The sequence below is a fragment of the Phycodurus eques genome, chromosome 1 (genome assembly GCF_024500275.1).
Source record: "Phycodurus eques isolate BA_2022a chromosome 1, UOR_Pequ_1.1, whole genome shotgun sequence".
In the NCBI taxonomy this organism is placed as follows: Eukaryota; Metazoa; Chordata; class Actinopteri; order Syngnathiformes; family Syngnathidae; genus Phycodurus; species Phycodurus eques.
Genome location: NC_084525.1, coordinates 2,247,995 through 2,267,158, shown reverse-complemented (window position 1 = coordinate 2,267,158; position 19,164 = coordinate 2,247,995). Strand labels below are relative to the sequence as shown.

Genomic DNA, 19,164 nt, shown 5'->3' with positions numbered 1-19,164 from the left:
ATCCATCTCTCCCAAACACCCCACTTTCTAAATCCAGTCAAGCTCCGAGCCGCACTCTTTTTTCCTGCATGTTTATAATCTGCCAGCCTAAAGCAAGAACTCCCCCGGTTCTTCCTCAGTTCTTCACTCTGACCTCCTTTTTTAACTTCTCTCCTTCTCTTTCAAAGCAATTAACACTTCCCTTTTTTGTGTGTGCTTTTACATGAAAATCCAGAAGCTTCCTTCTTTGTGTGATTCAATTAGCATGAAAATGGTCAGAATCAGAGAAGGAAAATTACACTGCAATTTAACACGGCTGTGAAAGACCTAATGCCAACATGCAGTATATCCCACCGGCATCACTTATGACAACTCTTTGAAGCATCATGACTTTCATTTCACTACCGTGGAACCTCAACAATCAAATAGAATTCATTCCGAGTTGGGTTTGAGGGTTTCAGTGTGCAGTTTGCGTGTTCTCCCCATTTGCCTGTATGGGCTTTCTCCAGGTACTTCAGCTTTCTCACCCGCCTTTCAAAAACATGCATTTTACCTTCATTAAAAACTCTATAAATTGTCCTTCGGTGTAAATGTGAGTGTTTGTTTATCTATATGTGTACTGCTATTGGCTAGCAACCAGTCCAGGGTGCACCCTGCCTCTCACCCGAAATCAACTGGGATAGGCTCCAACTTATCTGCACCACGAATGAGGATGAGCGGTATTGAAAATGTTATGTATGGAGGGTCAAAATGGTAAGGCATTTATCAGGGCAAACGTTTTAATATGGCATACTGTATCACACTTAACGTCCATACAAGTTTAGTAATAAGTTAAACACGAAAAACAAAAGAACAGACCTTAACTTTGATAATAACACTGGAGCATTGCTGCTTTGAAATGAAATCCGTTGTATATTATATGTCCTTCTTTTTTTTTTTTTTTTTTTTCAAGTGTCGCAGAAAAAGAATTGTTGACACTGAACTGAGCTGTTAAACGTACGCTGACATCTCGTACGATACACTGACACGTTACAAGTATTTACGCATGCGGGCAGTTAGAACTCCAAACTTTATTACACCCGCATATTTTTGTCAAAAATGTTAGTCAAATTTCAAAATATATAACTTAAGCAGAAGTCGACTTTGTATTTTTGTTGTATCTTGTACTGTTATGAATTTGAATGTTGTGACTATAAAAATGCAATAGTGCAATGCAAGACCAAGCACTGTCCAATAATTCAACAAACAGTTGATGTGAAATTATTTTGCAAACATAAGTGGAGGATCAGTTAGCCACAGCAAAGACTGAACAGTGAGTCAAAAGTCAACACCAACATTGTTACGCTGATCCCACTGTTTCCAAACCGACGGGTCAGGGGAAAGCCACGGCAGCAAACATCTGGCAGCAACTAACTCCTGTACATGGGCTCTTTCTACCAATCCCGTCGAGGCTGCCAGCGCTGCACAGCTGGCTGACCCCCGGCACTCATCTATCTCCTCATCCCCACCAAGTCTGCAGCAAATTTCCTCAGCAAATCCTGGTCACCACTTTGAGCTTATTGTCTGGATCCCAACATTTGGGGTGTCAAAACATGGAAACAGCTGGCAGCGGAAACACTACAAGAGCATCACACAAAAGTGACCTTGATGGCAGTTGCATCCTGTCCGGGCAGGAAGAACCCCTATGACCCTTGCTATGGTCTCAGCCTCTCTATGCAAGTATTAAAACATGGAAATGGATTTGACGTAATGAGAGGAAAAATGGGAGGAGGGAGATGACATTAGAAGAAATATATTACAGGGAGATTCGGAGAGAAAGATGACGATGGCAGTAGGTGGGACGAAATTAGGTCAAACGCAAGGACAAGTACCATTAGGGAACATCTGAGGCTCATTCAAGATAAACTTTTAAAAAAAAATTTTTTTTAAAAGATTTAAGAGGGAGTGAGTCAAACTGGACAAAAGGATGGCGTTCAGAAGCCAGAAATGTCTTCTCCACACCTTTCCACAAAGTTTTTGGAAAACGGCTTGATTGAGTCATGCTTCAACACTTCAAAAATAAGCACAACCGACTACAGTACGTACAGATGCAGGTAAAAAGATTTGTGCTTGGCGTAGGTAAAAAAGTACTATCCGAAAGCATGATAGCGCATCAACTTTCCTACAAAATCCTACTAAATACAGCTTGATAACAGGGCGCAGTATGCAAAAGTGGTTTCTTACCAGGAGGAACGTCCTGATGTGGGGGATCTTGTTTAGCTCCATGAGGAGTCGCAAAGCCTTCTCGTGGTTGCTGCAGTACTCGCCATATACTGAGAAACTCTCCCTCTGCCAAACAGAAGGTCACACACACACACACACACACACACACACACACACACACGATAGACATGACAGAGGTTATAGTGTACTATCGTTTTGGTGGTTGTTAACAATGGCACATGGAATGTATTGTGAACGGCTATGGCACCTTAGAGACGTACTGCTTCAACTTTGCTTTCTACCTTAATTTACACTTGCCCTACACATGGACCTCAAATAAATAACACGAATAAACATTAGGACATTATGACAGCTGAAAAGAAAACAGTGGAACCACGCTCCTGAGATCATACTATTGCGAGTGGAACCAAAGCTGGTAGCACTATTGGCACATGCTGCTGTCTTTCATGCAGGTGGTGCGGGTTCGATTCCCAGTCAGTGCCCCAGTTCCAAGCCACTGCTGGTCCTTAGAAGAGATACCAATGGGTGGGTTGTGTCAGGAAGGGCATCCGGCGCAAAAACTGTGCCAAACGAATCATGCCGGTGACTCGGCGTTTCGACCCCCTGACAAGAAAAGCCGAAAGTCCCTTCAGGTAAATTTTCAAATACATGACTAACGTCACTGAATTATAGGGGGCAAACAAAGCAAAAAGCTTTTTTATAGAACGCCTACTCTAGTTCACCCCAATAACCGGAGGGAGGTAACAAATCTTTTGGAGTAAAATAAGCACAAAGCTGCATTTGGCAGGATGATAGAAAACACATTTTGAAATCACCTCAGGAAAAAGCGTGGCAAGTGTGATAGTGTGTATATAAGAACGGATAGCCTCAATTGCACTGTCCAATGCACTTTGGTTTCTATTCCGACAGTCGCATTTGCTTGACAAACACTGGAGATGACGAAAAAATGAACTCGGAAACTATCACTTTTGGGCATGCTTCCACTGGGGAGCCAACTTCTATCTACTATGTAAAACGCTGACAGGTTTGTCACAGAATTGTCAATTCCATGTGACAATCGGAATGGAATAGGAAGACATTCATCTCCTGCCATGACTACTGGATTGCATAATTGTATCAATCTGAAAACTCTGTTCTGATCGTGTAAAAGCTTTGGTTTTCCGGTCGTATCTTTTGATAGCCTACAAATCACCGCGAGCGATGTGCAGGGGTGCTAGTGTGCATTTTGCAGCTCCTTTCGATAGTTCCGCTTTTTTCAGGACCCTAACTTTGATTTTGTACTACTGTCCTGAATGACCATGGGAGTCACTTGTTTTTACCCTTATATGACAACTGCATATCATAAATAAATGTTACTTTAAAACTGCCCGTAGCATTAATACAGGTCTAATCATGGCAAAAATAATTGACCTTCGTATGGTTTATTTCCACGAGAGAAATTTTGTTTAAAAATCCAAACAACTCTGAGGTGGACCATGTATTGGAAAGGATTGTGTTGGATCTTAGCGGGCCCACTGTAATGTGTCTTATTATAACTTTAGCAAAAGCTAAAAGAGCATCCATGGGAAATGTCTAACTGAGCTAAGCAGAATTTACCAAATAAATTGGGACATCTTTCAATCTGCAACAATCATTTGTATTCGTAATCACAATCAGCACAGGTGCCTTTGCAGTCGAAGTATGCTTACGACCAAAGCCCGACCTTAACTATTGCCTGTCCTTGGATGTCAACAAACACAGTCACCTCAAGTACACGCAAAGTAGTGTTCGTCTATTCACTGGGGTGAACTTAAATATCCAGTCGACGGTGAAAGACACCACTTGTGACCAGAATAGCTCCGTGACTATTTGATAGATGTAAAGCTTTATTTAAATTCTTCTTCACTGGAATGTTATTCCTAAGGCTCGATGAGAGGTTTGTGTCACGCTCTGAGAAGTGAAAGCATAATGGCTGTAGTTCAGAACGTATAATGACGTGAGTGTTGGTGGACTCGCTGACGAGACGCCTAGATTGAGCAAATATTGACACCTCTGATTTCTCATCCAACATGCAATTACTTTTTTCTTTTTTTCTTTTTACTTTGGAGAGTTGGAGGAACCCAAAGGGCAGAGTCTTCAAGTGTGATTTCTGAACTAGTATTTGAAGAAAGTGAATTCGCAGTATCTACGGTTGTGTTGGTAAAGATGCTCCTTCAACGAAACGTTCAACCTTTAAATAGTAATAATTGGCCATGATTGGCAGTTGGCCTTATGGAACAATGTGGGAGGTTAATCAAATCCCAGTCATAGTTCCGACCTCTGCCTAAGGTCAAGGGCTACGGCCCGGAGGGTGCCAGACGGGGCCGACCAATTGGCGGAGAGCTATCAGCGCTGAAGGTGACAAAGGTCATGGGCTGCAAAGGGAAGTGTAATGGATATGCAGCAACAAAGGGGGTGCGTGTAGGGAAGCTCAATATCTCCAAAGAACAGCACATCAACACTGCGCCACGCGCCGTCAAACACACATTCGCAGTAATGATGTTAAGCACGAACACAACATACATGACACAGCAAAACTAAGCTTCGCCTAGTCGTAATGCTAAACCTAACTGAAAGTTGATAAATCAAACACTTTCGAGATAATATAGCGGTAGTATTTTCTAGAGCAAAATACAACTTTATCAACAGAATACTGTTGTTGTTTTTTTTGAGTGGGCTTTGCTGTTTTAGGGAGAGTCTCACTAACTCATGTTCCTCAAAATCTTTTACAGCTCGTCATAAAATGCTTAATTTAGGGAGTGGACACTTATAACTTCTTTCAATAACCCACTCTTAGACATTTAAACAATGTCTTAAGACATTGCTTATGTCTTATTTACTGTAATCTATACAGCACTTCTGTAGAAATGTTGACGTTTTAAAATGTGCTTAGTAAGAAAAAACAAAAACAAGAAATAGTAGATTTATGTCTTTCTACTTAATTCTCATGAAATCAAGTCAAACTGTCGCTGTGTAATGTGATTTGAATCCGAATATTGTATTTATCCCTGCGGAATATATTTGGTTGCAGCAAGATTTGCAGGGAACATTTTCCTGAAACGGTCATAAAATCTAGATTGTAATTTCATATTGTTAGATGAATCAATGCCGACATTATGACATGACATAATTAGTTGTAACTAAATATGTTTTATGGCCAACCGGGACACACACACATTACATTTGCAAAGTGCCGAGGTCTGTATGTCTGTCTGTTGAAAGACATTTAAACTGTGTGAATGATTGAAAATATTAATCACCTTTCGAAAATGAACTTTCACACTCAATACGATAATATGACACAGATCATATGAATTAGTATATAGTTTATTTTTCTGTAAACATGGTGCAATATTACATTGGAAAATGTCATTAAAACTTATTTAATTATGATATAAATCGTGCCATTTCATGAGTTTAAATTTATTGTGTTGACTCGGTGTCTCTTACAAGTCAACATATCTTCTTTCCTCACACTTTTTTTTTGTTACCTCCTGCTTGCACATCCACAGTCTGACCTCTCTGTGGCCCAGTCTAACCACGCTGTGATGGGGGGAAAAAAAACTGCCATAATCCATTTTCCACCCTGACAGATGGAACGGCTTTGACGTCTCGGGCACACGTGCGACTGCGAAGGTCTCAAATGATGAGCCAATTGAAGGAGTTATCAAAGAACACTCACAGTGAAAGTGACTTTATGCAGCAAGCAATTACTGAGTTGTTTGGGTCGTATCACTATAGATAAGACGTACGCTTCGGCAGAATAAATCCCGAAAAGGTGTGAATAGTGAGAGATTCCTTTGCCGAACCAAAAAAAAAAAAAAGAACCAAATTGACAACACTTTACACTACATGTGCTCCCTGGGTCTGTGGACTGTGTAGGGGATGACGTCAGGGGGATCTGATTGGATGTTAAACAAGTGTGTCAATGCATGACAATCCTGATGCATCATTGCCTGTTTGTGTTTGTTTCTATTCTATTTAAATTACATTTTGATCCTAACTTTTCATCACCTTTCGTCGGAGTGCCGGTCGTCGTACCCTCGTGGAGGGCAGAGTTCCACGCACTTGCAGCTGTCTGCTGATTGGTCGACAGTGAACTGTCCCCCCTTCTCCCGTCTTACAAAAAAAAAAAAAAAAAAAAAAAATCAATGGAATGGAAAGAAAACAAAAAGCGCCTACTACAACAATATTGTTCATTATGAAAAAAAAAAAAGACCTACCTTACAAAATTACATACCATCTCATTGGCATGCTATGGTGTGACACTATTGATGTAATAGAGGTGGAAAAGGTTGCTTGATGAAGTATTAGCGAGCTAGACCATAAAGTAACAAACGGCACTGCTTGGTGGCGACAAGGCTTTTAAATGAAATTCGTTTTTCAGACGGGCGTCGTGTTGTTGTGTGTGCGGGTTTCACATAGATACTGTGAAAAAATGCCAGATCAAGTGTAAAAAGTAACCCAACACCCTCCAGCTACTGTATCACAGTCCTGTTAATGTCCGTTAACATCTGAAACGCATACTGTACTACAGTTCCATTCCTGTTTACTGTGCATTCAAATTGTACATGACAAAATGCATGTCTCTAAACACAGTTATCAGAGCTAAATTCTTATAGACAGTACGCACGGCGGTTATAACTATATCATCAAAAAAATACATATACATGTGGCTTAAAGTTCCAGCATCACTGTAGCAGACCATGGCACAATACCCAGCTGAGACACTCCAAGGCCTCAGTGAAAGTTGACTCGAAAATAGTTGGTCAAAGCAAGACAAAGTGAGGCAGAGCGAGCTGGAGATGGAGCGCGACCAGCAGAAAGACATTGTCCCCTCGCAGACTGACACAGCAGCTCTTCCTCTCCGGACACAGACCCTTCTTTGTTTGTCCCCAGAGGCCATACGAGTTCAAACAGAGGGGAGCGGTGGTACTGGTGGGTGGGGTGAAAAGCAGGATGGATGGCTGGAATGTTTACAATAAAAGAGCCAAGGAGACACTCCAAGATGTTTATATGACACCACAGACTAAATCAGTCAGGCTGTTAAAAAGGTTTACGACGCAGATCGAATAGTACCACTGTAAAGTTATATCGAGAGAAATACAAGTAATTTGGAAAACAGATCAAAATGAATGTTTTTCCAGAGAGAAGGTGGTCAGAGTACGGTTCAATGTGCATGAGTAATATTTGTTTGTAACTTGCGCTTAATGTGTGCAGGTGATAGTGTAGAATTTAGTCCTTACTTTATATAATTGAATGTATTTATTTATTAGCCAAGTACCTCGGTATGACTGAAATTGAATTGTAAAAAGCGGTACATTCAGAGTATTCTACTGGAAATTGATATTGTGTGCATACAGTCAGACGTGTGCATGCGTTGAGCCAGCAGCACGGCTTAAGCTCCAGCTCGAGATGCCCGAGTACAATGATGGCAGATGACGACATGAGGTCGTTTTCTCTCTAGAGTAATCCAACTATGTTGGGAGCTCAACTCGGTGGCAAGTGAACAAATGCCGAGTGACTAAAGAGAGAGGTGGAGAGAGATTTAGGGGAGGATGAATGCTTTTTTTGCGAAAGGAAGACAGGCGCTTTTGTGAGTTTCAGTGAGTAGAGGGTGCAAGGTGAGGGTGTTCGCTGCAACGTTGGAATTTTGGTTACTGGATTCTCTATACGTCTGTGGTTGCGGGTGAAAAGTGTACGTGTTTTGGATGTTCGTTGGACTTACAAACTGGAGAAACACGTGTCCCAGTGCATGATGAGGCTGGGGTTCAGGCTGCAGGACGGCCTCCACAGAGTACAACACCTCTTTGTGCAATTCCAGGATGTCCTCAATGTTGGAAAACAGAATCTAGAAACAGTGCGGGGATTTAAATGGAGAGGATAGAAAGGAAGGGGGAGATAAAGGAAAGGGAAAGGAGTGAGGAAGGACGTGACCAGCAGATGGATCAAGATGAGAACAGGAAAAATACATTCAGGCTCAACGACAATTCGGATTCACTTGCTTCGAAATGTCAGTCCTACCTTGACGTGTTCAGGTGAGAGACATTGTTGGTCATCTGCAGTTTGACTGATTCTGTGCAAAAATGCCTGCGGAGGAAAAAAACAAAATATAGTACAGTATGTTTGACAAAGCAGCTTTACATTTCGAGCAAAACGTAAGCGTGGAAAGGTAATACCATTGTTTTGCGCGCCTGAAGTTTGTAAATGGTTGTTTTCGCTGATTATTGCGAATTGTGAAAGCAACCATTGCCATATTGGAAAGCGATAGCCGGGCACCTTTAATTAGGCATCATGCCTTTGAGCAACATAAAGCCACAGAGCATTTTTCGAGGCTCCATCAACAGAAAAGAACTTAAACACAAGCGGTTCAGTTTACTGCCACAGACTTTCTTTTGCATTTCATTCCTGTAGAGGTTAAGACTACCAAAATAAACACCTTTGCACCTTTTTGGGACACGAACGACACGCTACGGTCTCATGGAGTCTACTCGCCTCGGTTTATAGTCGATTTTCCGCTTCAAAATAGGACTGCGTCTAACAGCACCGGCCATAACAAGACACTGACAATGGCGAACGAGCATCTCCTGTGTTTCCTTCTCAGCGTGTGGATGTTGGCCACAGTAGGGAGAATATCTATTCCGTCTGATTAAATAGCTGTGCCGTGCTGTGCGCTACTTCTGTGATTAATTCCCTGGCGGGTTACGCAGCGTCGCGCCGCTGTGATGTCATGTTTATTGCCACCCTGCCATGGAAACACAACCAGCTCAAGATTTACCACTAATCCAAACCCTGGCAATCCAACTGAATTGCTAAGATGAATTGAAACATCATATTCAATTCCACCACGTTTTTGTTAGTTTAGCTTGTTTATTTTCTGACCGCGCATACATGTTCTATCGATGAATGTGCCCGAAGGTTGACGTCAAAGACGGCAACCAAAATAACAGTTTCACGGTCAAACACAGCTTCAAGTGAGATGACCACAACAGGATCACGCCGAGCGGAGTCGCGGCGGTGTGCACACGTTTATGTTTGCATGCTTGCCAGGCGCCATGGTGACATGTGAAAGAAGACAGTGAAAAAAGGGGGATGTGAATCTTCTGCCATCACTTCCCCATTTGTTCTGTCCATTAGCCCTGATCTGACACTCTTAAAGTACATCCGTCCGACTTTCGACCTCAGCTCCGACCACGGTCTCGAAAATAATAAGGATGAAGCAGACATGCCAATCCCAAAACCACCGACTCAAACGCTTCCCTGCAACCTCCTCCTTCCTCATCTTCCTTCCTCTTCCTGTTGCTGTAATAAACGGTGTTGCAGTTTATGATTGTTGCTAAGGGCCAGGACCTCGCCTTGCCATTCTATTCTCTCAATTGCACAAAGCAACAGAGGAGATTCTCAAAGTTTTGTGAAACATCAATACTGACCAAGACAGTCCGAATGACACTGTGTGAGAGGCTTGAGACGGCCGTGTCAGGACCCTCGGAAATCAAGGACCCCATGTATGGGGAATATTAAAGATCAATTCACTTGTTGTTGTTTTTTAAGACATAGTTTAAACAGCATCGGAAAATCTCCCTCTGAATGTTGTTAAAGGCTGTTGAATAATGTGGAGTTGTGCCATACGAGATGTACAGTATGTGTAGATGTAGCACAAAGCCCTGATGATGTTGTTGCGCTTTGAACCTTAAACTAGTTGAGACTAAATTCACGGCACCTATGCCTGTTGCAGCAAAGTTCAGTCTATACACACCATTTTGCCTCATCTACGACAAGACATGATTCACTAACTGCTACAATTAGAAAGCAGTTCCACACAGCCAACATCATTAATATTGCTATAATCATTTAAAATAACAACTGAGTGATCATTTTAGTCAACAGCAAAGTTTGTGTAACAGTGGAATTAAATGAATGACATCAAACTGTGCATAATGTCACAGCGGCTTCACTTCTGGTGGGAATCCAGTCGCCTACAGTACATCTGTTAATGCAGTTCAGTTGTATTTAACTTTTCTTTTTTTTTTTTTTTTTAAACTGTTGTCAAACTTTTTTAGGTACAATTCTTATTTAACTTTCATGTGCAATACATGTTAATAAAAAAACAGAGGTTATTTTTCCCATATTTACTAAGTGCAGAGTTAAGTAGAAACTGCATAATGTTACAGTGGCTTACAAGAATATTTAATATACTTTTTCGGAATAAAACTTATTCCACACACTATTTTAATCTCTGTCACTGTGGTGGTACTTGGAGAGCTAAGTATTTTTTGAGATTGTACTTGGTGTAAAAAGTTTGAGAACCACTGACCTGGATGATTTGATTTTTGAGTTCTTCCCTTTCCATTCAATTCCCAAAGTTCATTGTTGTTAACCAATCAATGAAGTGCAATGAGTCAACCGCCACCCTTTAGGTACTGCGTCACCGTGGCTGGTACCCCAACGGACAGCTGCTAAAAGGTAGCACAATACAAATCAGCTGTCGTGATACCATTCACATCGGAAACACAAAAATCGCCGTCACCATTTGAACTTCATTCAACCGTTTGGCTTTACTGCCCACTGAAATACGTCCACTGAGTCTCAACGGCAACACTAGAGATGCTTTAGCCCTTATTACAAGCTACTGCAGCGTGCAAATTATTTCAAAGCTGTTATTTTAGGCTAAAATTATGACATGTTGCTGCTTCAAGTTAAAGTCAGCTCCAATAAAACACTGTATGCTCTATAAAAATAAACTCCACCGAGCGTTACGTACAGTACAGTAGCTGTCACTCCTTAAAAAGGCTGCCACTTGTAATCACACATTTGCTCACAAGATAGAAGTAATCATAATTTCTGAGGAGACCAAAATAGAACGCAAAAACAGTGGAGTGCCACCTCTCTAATTAAAAGCAGAGATAAAGGGAATCAGTAGTTGGGTTACTGGCTGTTATTTTGGGGAGGGAGCCTACTGTACTTTGTGCTTGAGGCATGTACTCATGTTTTATTTTATTTTTTTTCCCCCTATGGCAATCCACGCTGAAGGGTTCAATCATGTGAGAAAGAGGCCAGGGACGAGAAGAAGATGAAGCCAAAAGATGAACAAATAAAATATTTTAAGTGGTAATGGTACACGAACGAAGTGGGTTCAAAACAAAAAAAATATGAAGTATTGACAGTCTTGCAACAAAATGTGCTACACAGATGTGGTAACAGGGGGGATTATAGAAGGGAGGATGGTGGGCCGGCGCAACAAAGAGATCCTTTCAGTCCCGTTCTCACTCTATTGGCCATCCTCACCCAGGATCGTGTTGGCTGTTGTCATTGTTCCATTACAAAGCACACAGGTTTGTTTAGAGAGAGTATTCTGGCTTTCTCCATCCATTATCCTGTCTCAGACACGGACCTCGGTATATGGAGCAGGGTGCGCATGTACGCCACATACGCCATGTGAGGTTTCAAAAATCAATACCTTTGATTGTTCTGACGGAAATATTTTGAGAGCTCGATCGTACGTAATCAAAAAGAGACCCTCCCCCCCAAAAAGTTGCCCTCAGTAGAGTACAGATCTCTCTCTGACAAGGTTGAACAATCCTACACCTGTCCGACCTGCTGTAGGTCTGCTAGTAATGTGCGTGACAAAATTGCGTTTAATAAGTGAAAATCAATTCCTTGAACTGCACTTTCATCAGCATGAACCAAATGTCACATGTAAAAACGCTTCCTACTTTGAGACTAAGTGGGTGCAGTACAGTTAGACTATTCAGGCCGATGTATTATCTTGAGTCGCGAGCAACAATATGGTTTCGAGCGCTAGCTATAGTGGCAGAAAACTTCGTAAGAGCAGTACTTTGCCAGCTAGTGAACAATTCTTCACAAAAAGAGGCTAAGGGTTTGCTTCAAGCTGTTTATTGTCAATCCCAGTAGAAGGTTACCATAAAGGTAAACAGAACACTAAAGAACTACACGTTGTGTATTTAACCAAACCACATGAACTTTATCTTACGAAACCTCTACTTTAGTTTTTGTTAGTTTTGTTTTTGTCTGCTTTGTTTTTCGGCTCACTGTCATTGTCTTCATAAAACGTGAAAAATCAATCAAGATATCTCGGGGAGAAAAAAATGTATCTTACGAAAGTCCGCTAGCTCCACTGCCAATTGGCCTGCTACTAGTGGCTATTAGCTAGTGGTCGCTAGTGGAGTCGTGGACGGGCGGACAAGCTTTGGGTCTGTCCAATATTCCACAGCCTCATTCCATGCGCCGCACGTTGATCAACAAACAGAGCTGCGTAACGGACAGTTAACTGCTTATAACGTTCGCCATTCCGAGAGCTAACGAGCTCGTGAGGTAGCGAGCTAATGAGCTTGCTCGACCGCAGCTGGTTCGTCCAATACGCCAGCGGCTCACTCGGTGTTGTTGTACGGTGGTCCCGCATAACAGACGCACTTCAGGCAAAGTTAACGCTTTAATGAACACAGCGGCGCACGTTTTTCAGCCTGTAGCTGACTACACACACTTGAGCGCGTAGCGTACGAGCGAGCATATTTGATTGACAGGTGAATGGCTGGTTTCCACTGCCTTAAACAGAAACACCCACACAGTCCTGCAGTTCAGGGGTGGGCCTTATTTTCCATGATTTTAGAGCCTGATTTTATTGACGTTGTGATTTTTGTATTCATTCAAATTTGGCAGGCTTGTTAAAAACACTCTTCTCTGCGGTGTGTCAAATGTACTTATTTTTGGGCCTTTACAGTCCAGTTAAGACATGAGCTGCATATCGAAAATGCTATCCCTTACGCAGGCTGTAGCTAAGCTGCTTGCTGCTGGACTCATGAAAAGCAAACCCTGTAACTCGATTCTCCCTTCTGGACACTGTTGTTGGGCTCATTACTTCTTAATCAACATACTGAGAGGCAAAATGACGCAGCTGATGGTCCTTCTTTACTCTCCCCTATGTCCATCTCAGATGACCTTTGCGCCTTTTTTCGGACATCAGATAGCCGTGGTGAATAGTGGGGTTTGCTGGAGGGTCATGTATTAAAGAATAATCTTCCGATTGGTAAAGACAAGGTCTTATCTTCAGGCCATGGTTACTCAAAACTACCATAATTGTAGTTTTCATTAATGTACTGTCGTTTTATTTGAATGAACTATGGGAACAATTAAAGATCACCTAATGTTCCCTCTAAATGTTATTAATTCATAGATCTAGTGCAACTTCCCATAATTTATGTTATGTTATTCTTTAGACCACACACTGAGTGACACTGAATCAAACAGAACCTCCGCTGGTTGCAGCCAATTAGTGCATTCATGCACACAATCTGCCTTTAAAACCGAGGCAACATTTCCACAAAATTGACCACATATTTCAGTTAGTCGATCTATTATTATCACAAAGTACCTTGCTTTATATTAATCTACTTCAAATTACACTCATTGGGATAACACAATTCACTTAAGAACATAACACATTTACACACGATAACATTTTTCTTGGCTTGGTTCCTGTTGTAGCCTGTTCCACAATCTAACATTTGATGATTTGGAGATGATGCGTGTATTAATATAGTAGCGATCCATCAGTATGTTAGCAATAGTTGGTCAGATGGGACAAAAATTCATCTTGTGAACTGCCAGCAAAGACTCAAGAGAAATGTTGCACATGACGGCCTCTTGCCAAAAGGGTGGCAGTCTGTAAAGGTAGATGACTGATGATGCAATTCCACTGGAGGCAAATAGCAAGCCTGCGTAGCTCTTCATAGAGTGCATAAGCCTGCCAAGTACAACCTGGGTGCACTTAAAACACACACACACACACACACACACACACACACACACACACACACACGTCCCAAAACAGCTTAACAGGGAAATTGTTCATGCTATGTAATACAAATCTTGTAAAATGTTGACCATGATGTGCGCAAAAGTCTTCAGTTCTTAGCTAGTGACCACTAAATCCATATTTATGTCGATCCATTCATTAAAGAAGTCTCAGCGGCAAGTCTGATACAGTGGAAACTCACTTCTTTGTTTCATATGATTGAAGAAACTAATTTCCCCTTGTAAAACTGGAATTATTATCAAAAAACCTTTATTAACTTCACTGTACTACACCCATTTGTAAAGCACTCATCCATAAGTAAGTAAATTTAAGAGGTGTATTTTAATTTAGTTTGAAAAATAGCACTCAATAATATTTATAAATAACTTGATAAAAATAAGAACATAACAGTAATAATAACATCACAAAATACAATGTAAAGAATGAAAAGATTGTGCATTATGATCGAATGCTGGCAATTTCATTCATTGTGCTGATCCTCCTGGTGTGCCCGCCTTGGCCATCGAGGGGCAGCATAATAAAGTCATGTAGACACAAACGAAGAAGAATACTTCTTCTTCTACTACTGTGTCTCAGTAAGTTACTGTAATAGGAGCCATATTTTGTCGAGTATAAAGAATACATGCTTGTGAGTCTTGTTATATAATCTGTGTGAATGTGTTGCGCCAATGTTTGCGTTTAATTAAATATATATATATTTTTTATTTATTTAACTGTTTTGTTTACCACAGCCATCCATCTATGTGCAGTTCTGTCACATTCGGTCGCGTCACTCGGTGTGCGCCGGGCCCTAGAGGCAATTCTGACCAAGAGTTACAAGTGTACAACATACACTATCAGCTTTTTTTTGGCTATAATTCTCTCCCTGTATCATTTCCTCTGACCCAAAAACTGTTGAGCAAGAAGTATTTTCACACTTAAACCAAGAACCAGCGTGGCCATAAGATGATCGGTGCGGAGATATCACGCTGAAAGCAAGCGCCGGTTCTCACATGACGAGACGTATCGTCAAGTATGTCACTGGATGCATTTTCATCACAGCTACGCGTTGTTTTATCTACCTCCAGTAATCGGATGTGGACGCGAGTTGTGAAACTGCCCACTGCTGCGTCACTGTCCACTTGATTGCAGAAATGCACAACATGAGGCACACTTGCACAATGTAATGATTGGAGCGCAGCATGAAAAATTCATCCACTTTTGCCTGACACGGTTTATGATATTTATACAACGTGTTTACTATTGTGTTTGCAGTTGACACTGCATCGCATTGTATCATAGCCGTTTCTAATGAGGCTGGTGAACGTACATGTGAGAAATAAAGACTCAAGAGACGTCTGAAGCAAAAACAAAGTGCTGCAGAAGTGCACAGGCACACCTCTGCAAGTGTGTTTCCGTGTGGCCCACAAACAGGAAGAAGCGGAAGGAGAACAAAACAAGCTCTTTTTCAGGCACACAAAAAAATACCATTCTATTCAAGCAGATAGGCAAGTGGCACAAGGAGCCGGGGCAGGAAAATAAACAGTCTGCAGAACGAAGCAGTGCCTCTTGCAGCAGATGTTGTTTCAGGGCAGGAAGTATGGCCTTTGTGAAAAAAGGAAGGAGATGCTTAACTACAACGCCACTGAATCTCCAGTCAAGTGTGAAGGCGTATGCTTGTAACTTACTAATGCTCTCATAAAGCGGAGACAATTATTCCATTCACCAGTTACATCGTGGTTTCAAAGACTTTTTCAGTTCAAGACAAAAAATAGGAAATTGGGTTTGTGTCGGGGACTCAAACAAAAAAAAAACAACAACATACAACACAGACAAATGCTAAATAACACAACAAGAAAAAAAAAAAAAAAAAAAAATGAAAAAACCCTTTGCAAAGTAACCCTGTAATCTGTTGCTTTTACTGACCTCAGCCAAAGCCATATAATCCTAATTTGGACAAGTCTTTAATCAAATGCCTTAATACATACTTGTTACCAAAAGATGACAAATTAAAGAACATTGTTGCTGAAATTTTGAATGTAAGACAACTGAAAACATCCCCGATACGCACGACATGTTAAATTCTCTTTCTAGGCCGATTCCCAATCTTTATAAAAACTTTCAGGGAAATTGCATGTCTTGCGTTTACATAAGCCTGCAAACAAAGTGGCGAAAACCTAACCACCTTGTCGGTAATGACTGCATTTTCAAAAATTGAACATCAAAATCATTTTAAAGGTTGTTGTTTTTTTTGTTTTTGTTTTTTTAAATACAAATGATTACATTTCAAATGATCCATCCGTTCATCCATTTTCTACACCGCTTATCCTCGCTCGGGTCACGGCATGCTGGCGCCTATCACAGCTGACTCAGGGCGAGACGCGGGGTACACCCTGAACTGGTGGCCAACCACATTCACACCTACGGACAAATGAAAGTTTTCAATTAAGTTTTGGGAGGCGGAGTACCCGGAGGAAACCCACACAGGCACGGGGAGAACATGCAAACTCCACACAGATGAAGCCGGGATTTGAACACAGGCCCTCCGAACTGTGAGGCAGACGTGCTAACCAGTCAACCACATATCGTGATCATAAACCGACCTGCAACCAAACAGCCACACTAATGTACAATTTTGTATAATCGTCACGTTTTCAAACGTGGCCTCTTTTATTGATTCGATTTTTTTGCCTGCTCTTTTCATACTTGACAATTTACAGTGTTGACAACTGAGACGTGTGAGGCATATTACACCTTCTTCATTCGTCATATGAGCAAAATTCTTCCGCAATGCAAACAACTTGGAGGTCGACCACCGTCCTGGAACCGATCGTTTTCATCCTCAGAGGTCATTTATCCGACCTGACATCTCATTTTAAAGCCAACATTCATCGTTATTATCCACCTGACACATTGCAAAAACTGTTTCTCACAGCCAACTGTGCTCAGTATCACGTACAACCCATCCAGCATGATTGTGTGACCTTCAGTCAAAGGGTCAGATACGTGTTGGAGGGTCTGCTAACTGCGGCAATTAATCGGCGGCAACAAAGAGCCAGACGGTAAGGTGTGAAGAGCCAGATGGACCATATGCTGGTGTGGCCTTGTGTTCGCTCCAATGGACGGTGAGTAAAGGAGCCCGCTGCCCTCACGTCTGCCGTGTCAGCCTCGGGACACTTTTTGACCTCCACTGTCAAGCGCGTCCCCACAGTATAATGTGACGCTTTTTTATTTATCCATCCTACCAACAAGGTCTTCGCTCCTGTTTTGGAAGCCTTGGAATAAATGACACACGTAAATAAATACAAATGTCAGGTTTCATGACAATGAAAGAATATTGCTCTTCGTGAGTCTGCTGGGTCGATGTTGAGAGTATTTTCCCGGCTGTCGTTGCCAGAGAACATGGTGGATTGATTTAATTTCACCGTGTTCTCGCCACAAATTCAAAATGGAATGAGGCAAGGCTCAACAGTATGTGCTTCTGGTTTGGCAACAGGCAGTGTAGATGGGGTGGGGGGAAACAATCAATAACAATGCTAGATGCTAATGCAAGTTCATTAAAATACTGCACACTAAACCAACTTGAATTGGAAACTGCAGAGTAACACAATATAATATTATTGTGACGCTTTGCTAGCAATAATGCCAATATCGCTACATAGCAATTACGCAATAACCGACATACTACAGGGGGAAACTACATGCATACAGTAGCATACAGGACAACAAGCGCTAAAACAATTCATTACAAAAACACTTTTCCAGGTCAATGAAAAGCAAACGTCCAACTTTGTCAGTTGAGAGGAAAAACTGGTTCTTCATCAAAAGAATGGAAAGCTGAGAAGTCAGGAGTTTGCTACAACTTCTCATTTTCTGTTTACACAAGTGAATTAAGAGGCCTCACACTTTCTTATCAGAACCCTTTTTAAATGCCATTAGTATCCACACCTACTGAGAGAAAGGCATATGGCATAACCACCCATTGAAGAGTTTTTGGATGCAAGTTCTGGTCACCAGCCTCCAACTCTCCTCCCCATCCCATCCAAGGGAAACCCACAAGCTCTAAAACAATACATCCAATAATGGTTTCTTTCGGGGTAGCCAGCCAAAAAGGGGACGGGGACAGGGCAGTTTTAGAGAGGCCTCGGGGCCGACATTGCATGAAATTGAATAAAGAAATGGAGAAATTCCCACTTTAGACGGCAAAGTGCAACAGAGCTTGAGAATGCCGCAGAACGCTCCAGCGAACCTCGCTCGACTTCTTTCTCCCCGCGGCCCTAATTCACAGCGCTACACTCACACACCCCTAAAACTCCCACAACCCTCCAACCAATCCTTCGCTGTCTTCCAAGAGAAAGCAGTTTTGGCATATCCAATCGCCAAAAAAAAAACAAAGAAGTCTTCTTTGAATGTTGTCCAGTTACTAGCCTCAGCCCCCCTTTACCCACTTCCACTTTGAAGGACTTTAAACCTTAATGTTCCTTTAGTTGCTCACAAGGGGATGAAACGGCAATGGACCAGAATCCACACTTCTTGACTTGAAACGGCAAGCCAAATTTCAGCTCAGTGAGCAGCGAAGACACAGGGTTTTTGTTTTGTTTTTGTGACGCTTATTCCAAATGCCACCGAAGCAAAAAACGTGACGACGACGACGACCACAGAGCCTGAAAAGTGGGAACGCAGAACACGTATCTCGCAGTACAATAGGACTAAAGTTACTTCAAACATTTGCTGTACTGCATAGTTAATGAAGGTTTGCTGATGATGACCCTCCGACTGTTGAACAGATTCATTACATTTCAGTACTTCCTATAGAAAGAAAATGTATACAATACCTGAGGTGAAACATTGTTCATAAAATGGATAAAGACAGTTAAGTCACTAACTTGTAACCTGAATTTTGACAGAAGCCAAAACAAACATTGCAAATTTAGTCAAGATTTGTCTCCACATTAAAAAGGCCTAATAAGATCACGTAGTTATGACTGAACATTTTTCATAGTACATTGTAAATCGCACTGACTCTGTATTTTATGAGTTTTATTATTTTCTTCTTCTCTCTCTGTTTTCGATGTCGACGATGTCGGATGACCTTTGCGTGTGAAAGAGGCCATATCAATAAACTTGCCTTG

The 19,164-nt window shown here is 41.6% G+C and overlaps 1 protein-coding gene across 2 annotated transcripts in view; it reads right to left on the bottom strand.

Annotated features, from left to right (window-relative positions):
- prex1 (phosphatidylinositol-3,4,5-trisphosphate-dependent Rac exchange factor 1) overlaps positions 1-19,164 on the bottom strand; it is a 98,437-nt gene that overhangs the window by 66,125 nt on the left and 13,148 nt on the right. For both annotated transcript variants that reach the window (XM_061672172.1, XM_061672162.1), the window contains exons 2-4: positions 8,245-8,310; positions 7,949-8,071; positions 2,203-2,307 (exon numbers count right to left, since the gene is read on the bottom strand). In XM_061672172.1, coding sequence (XP_061528156.1) covers positions 2,203-2,307; positions 7,949-8,071; positions 8,245-8,310 — 294 coding nt within the window. The remainder of the gene's footprint in view (positions 1-2,202; positions 2,308-7,948; positions 8,072-8,244; positions 8,311-19,164) is intronic.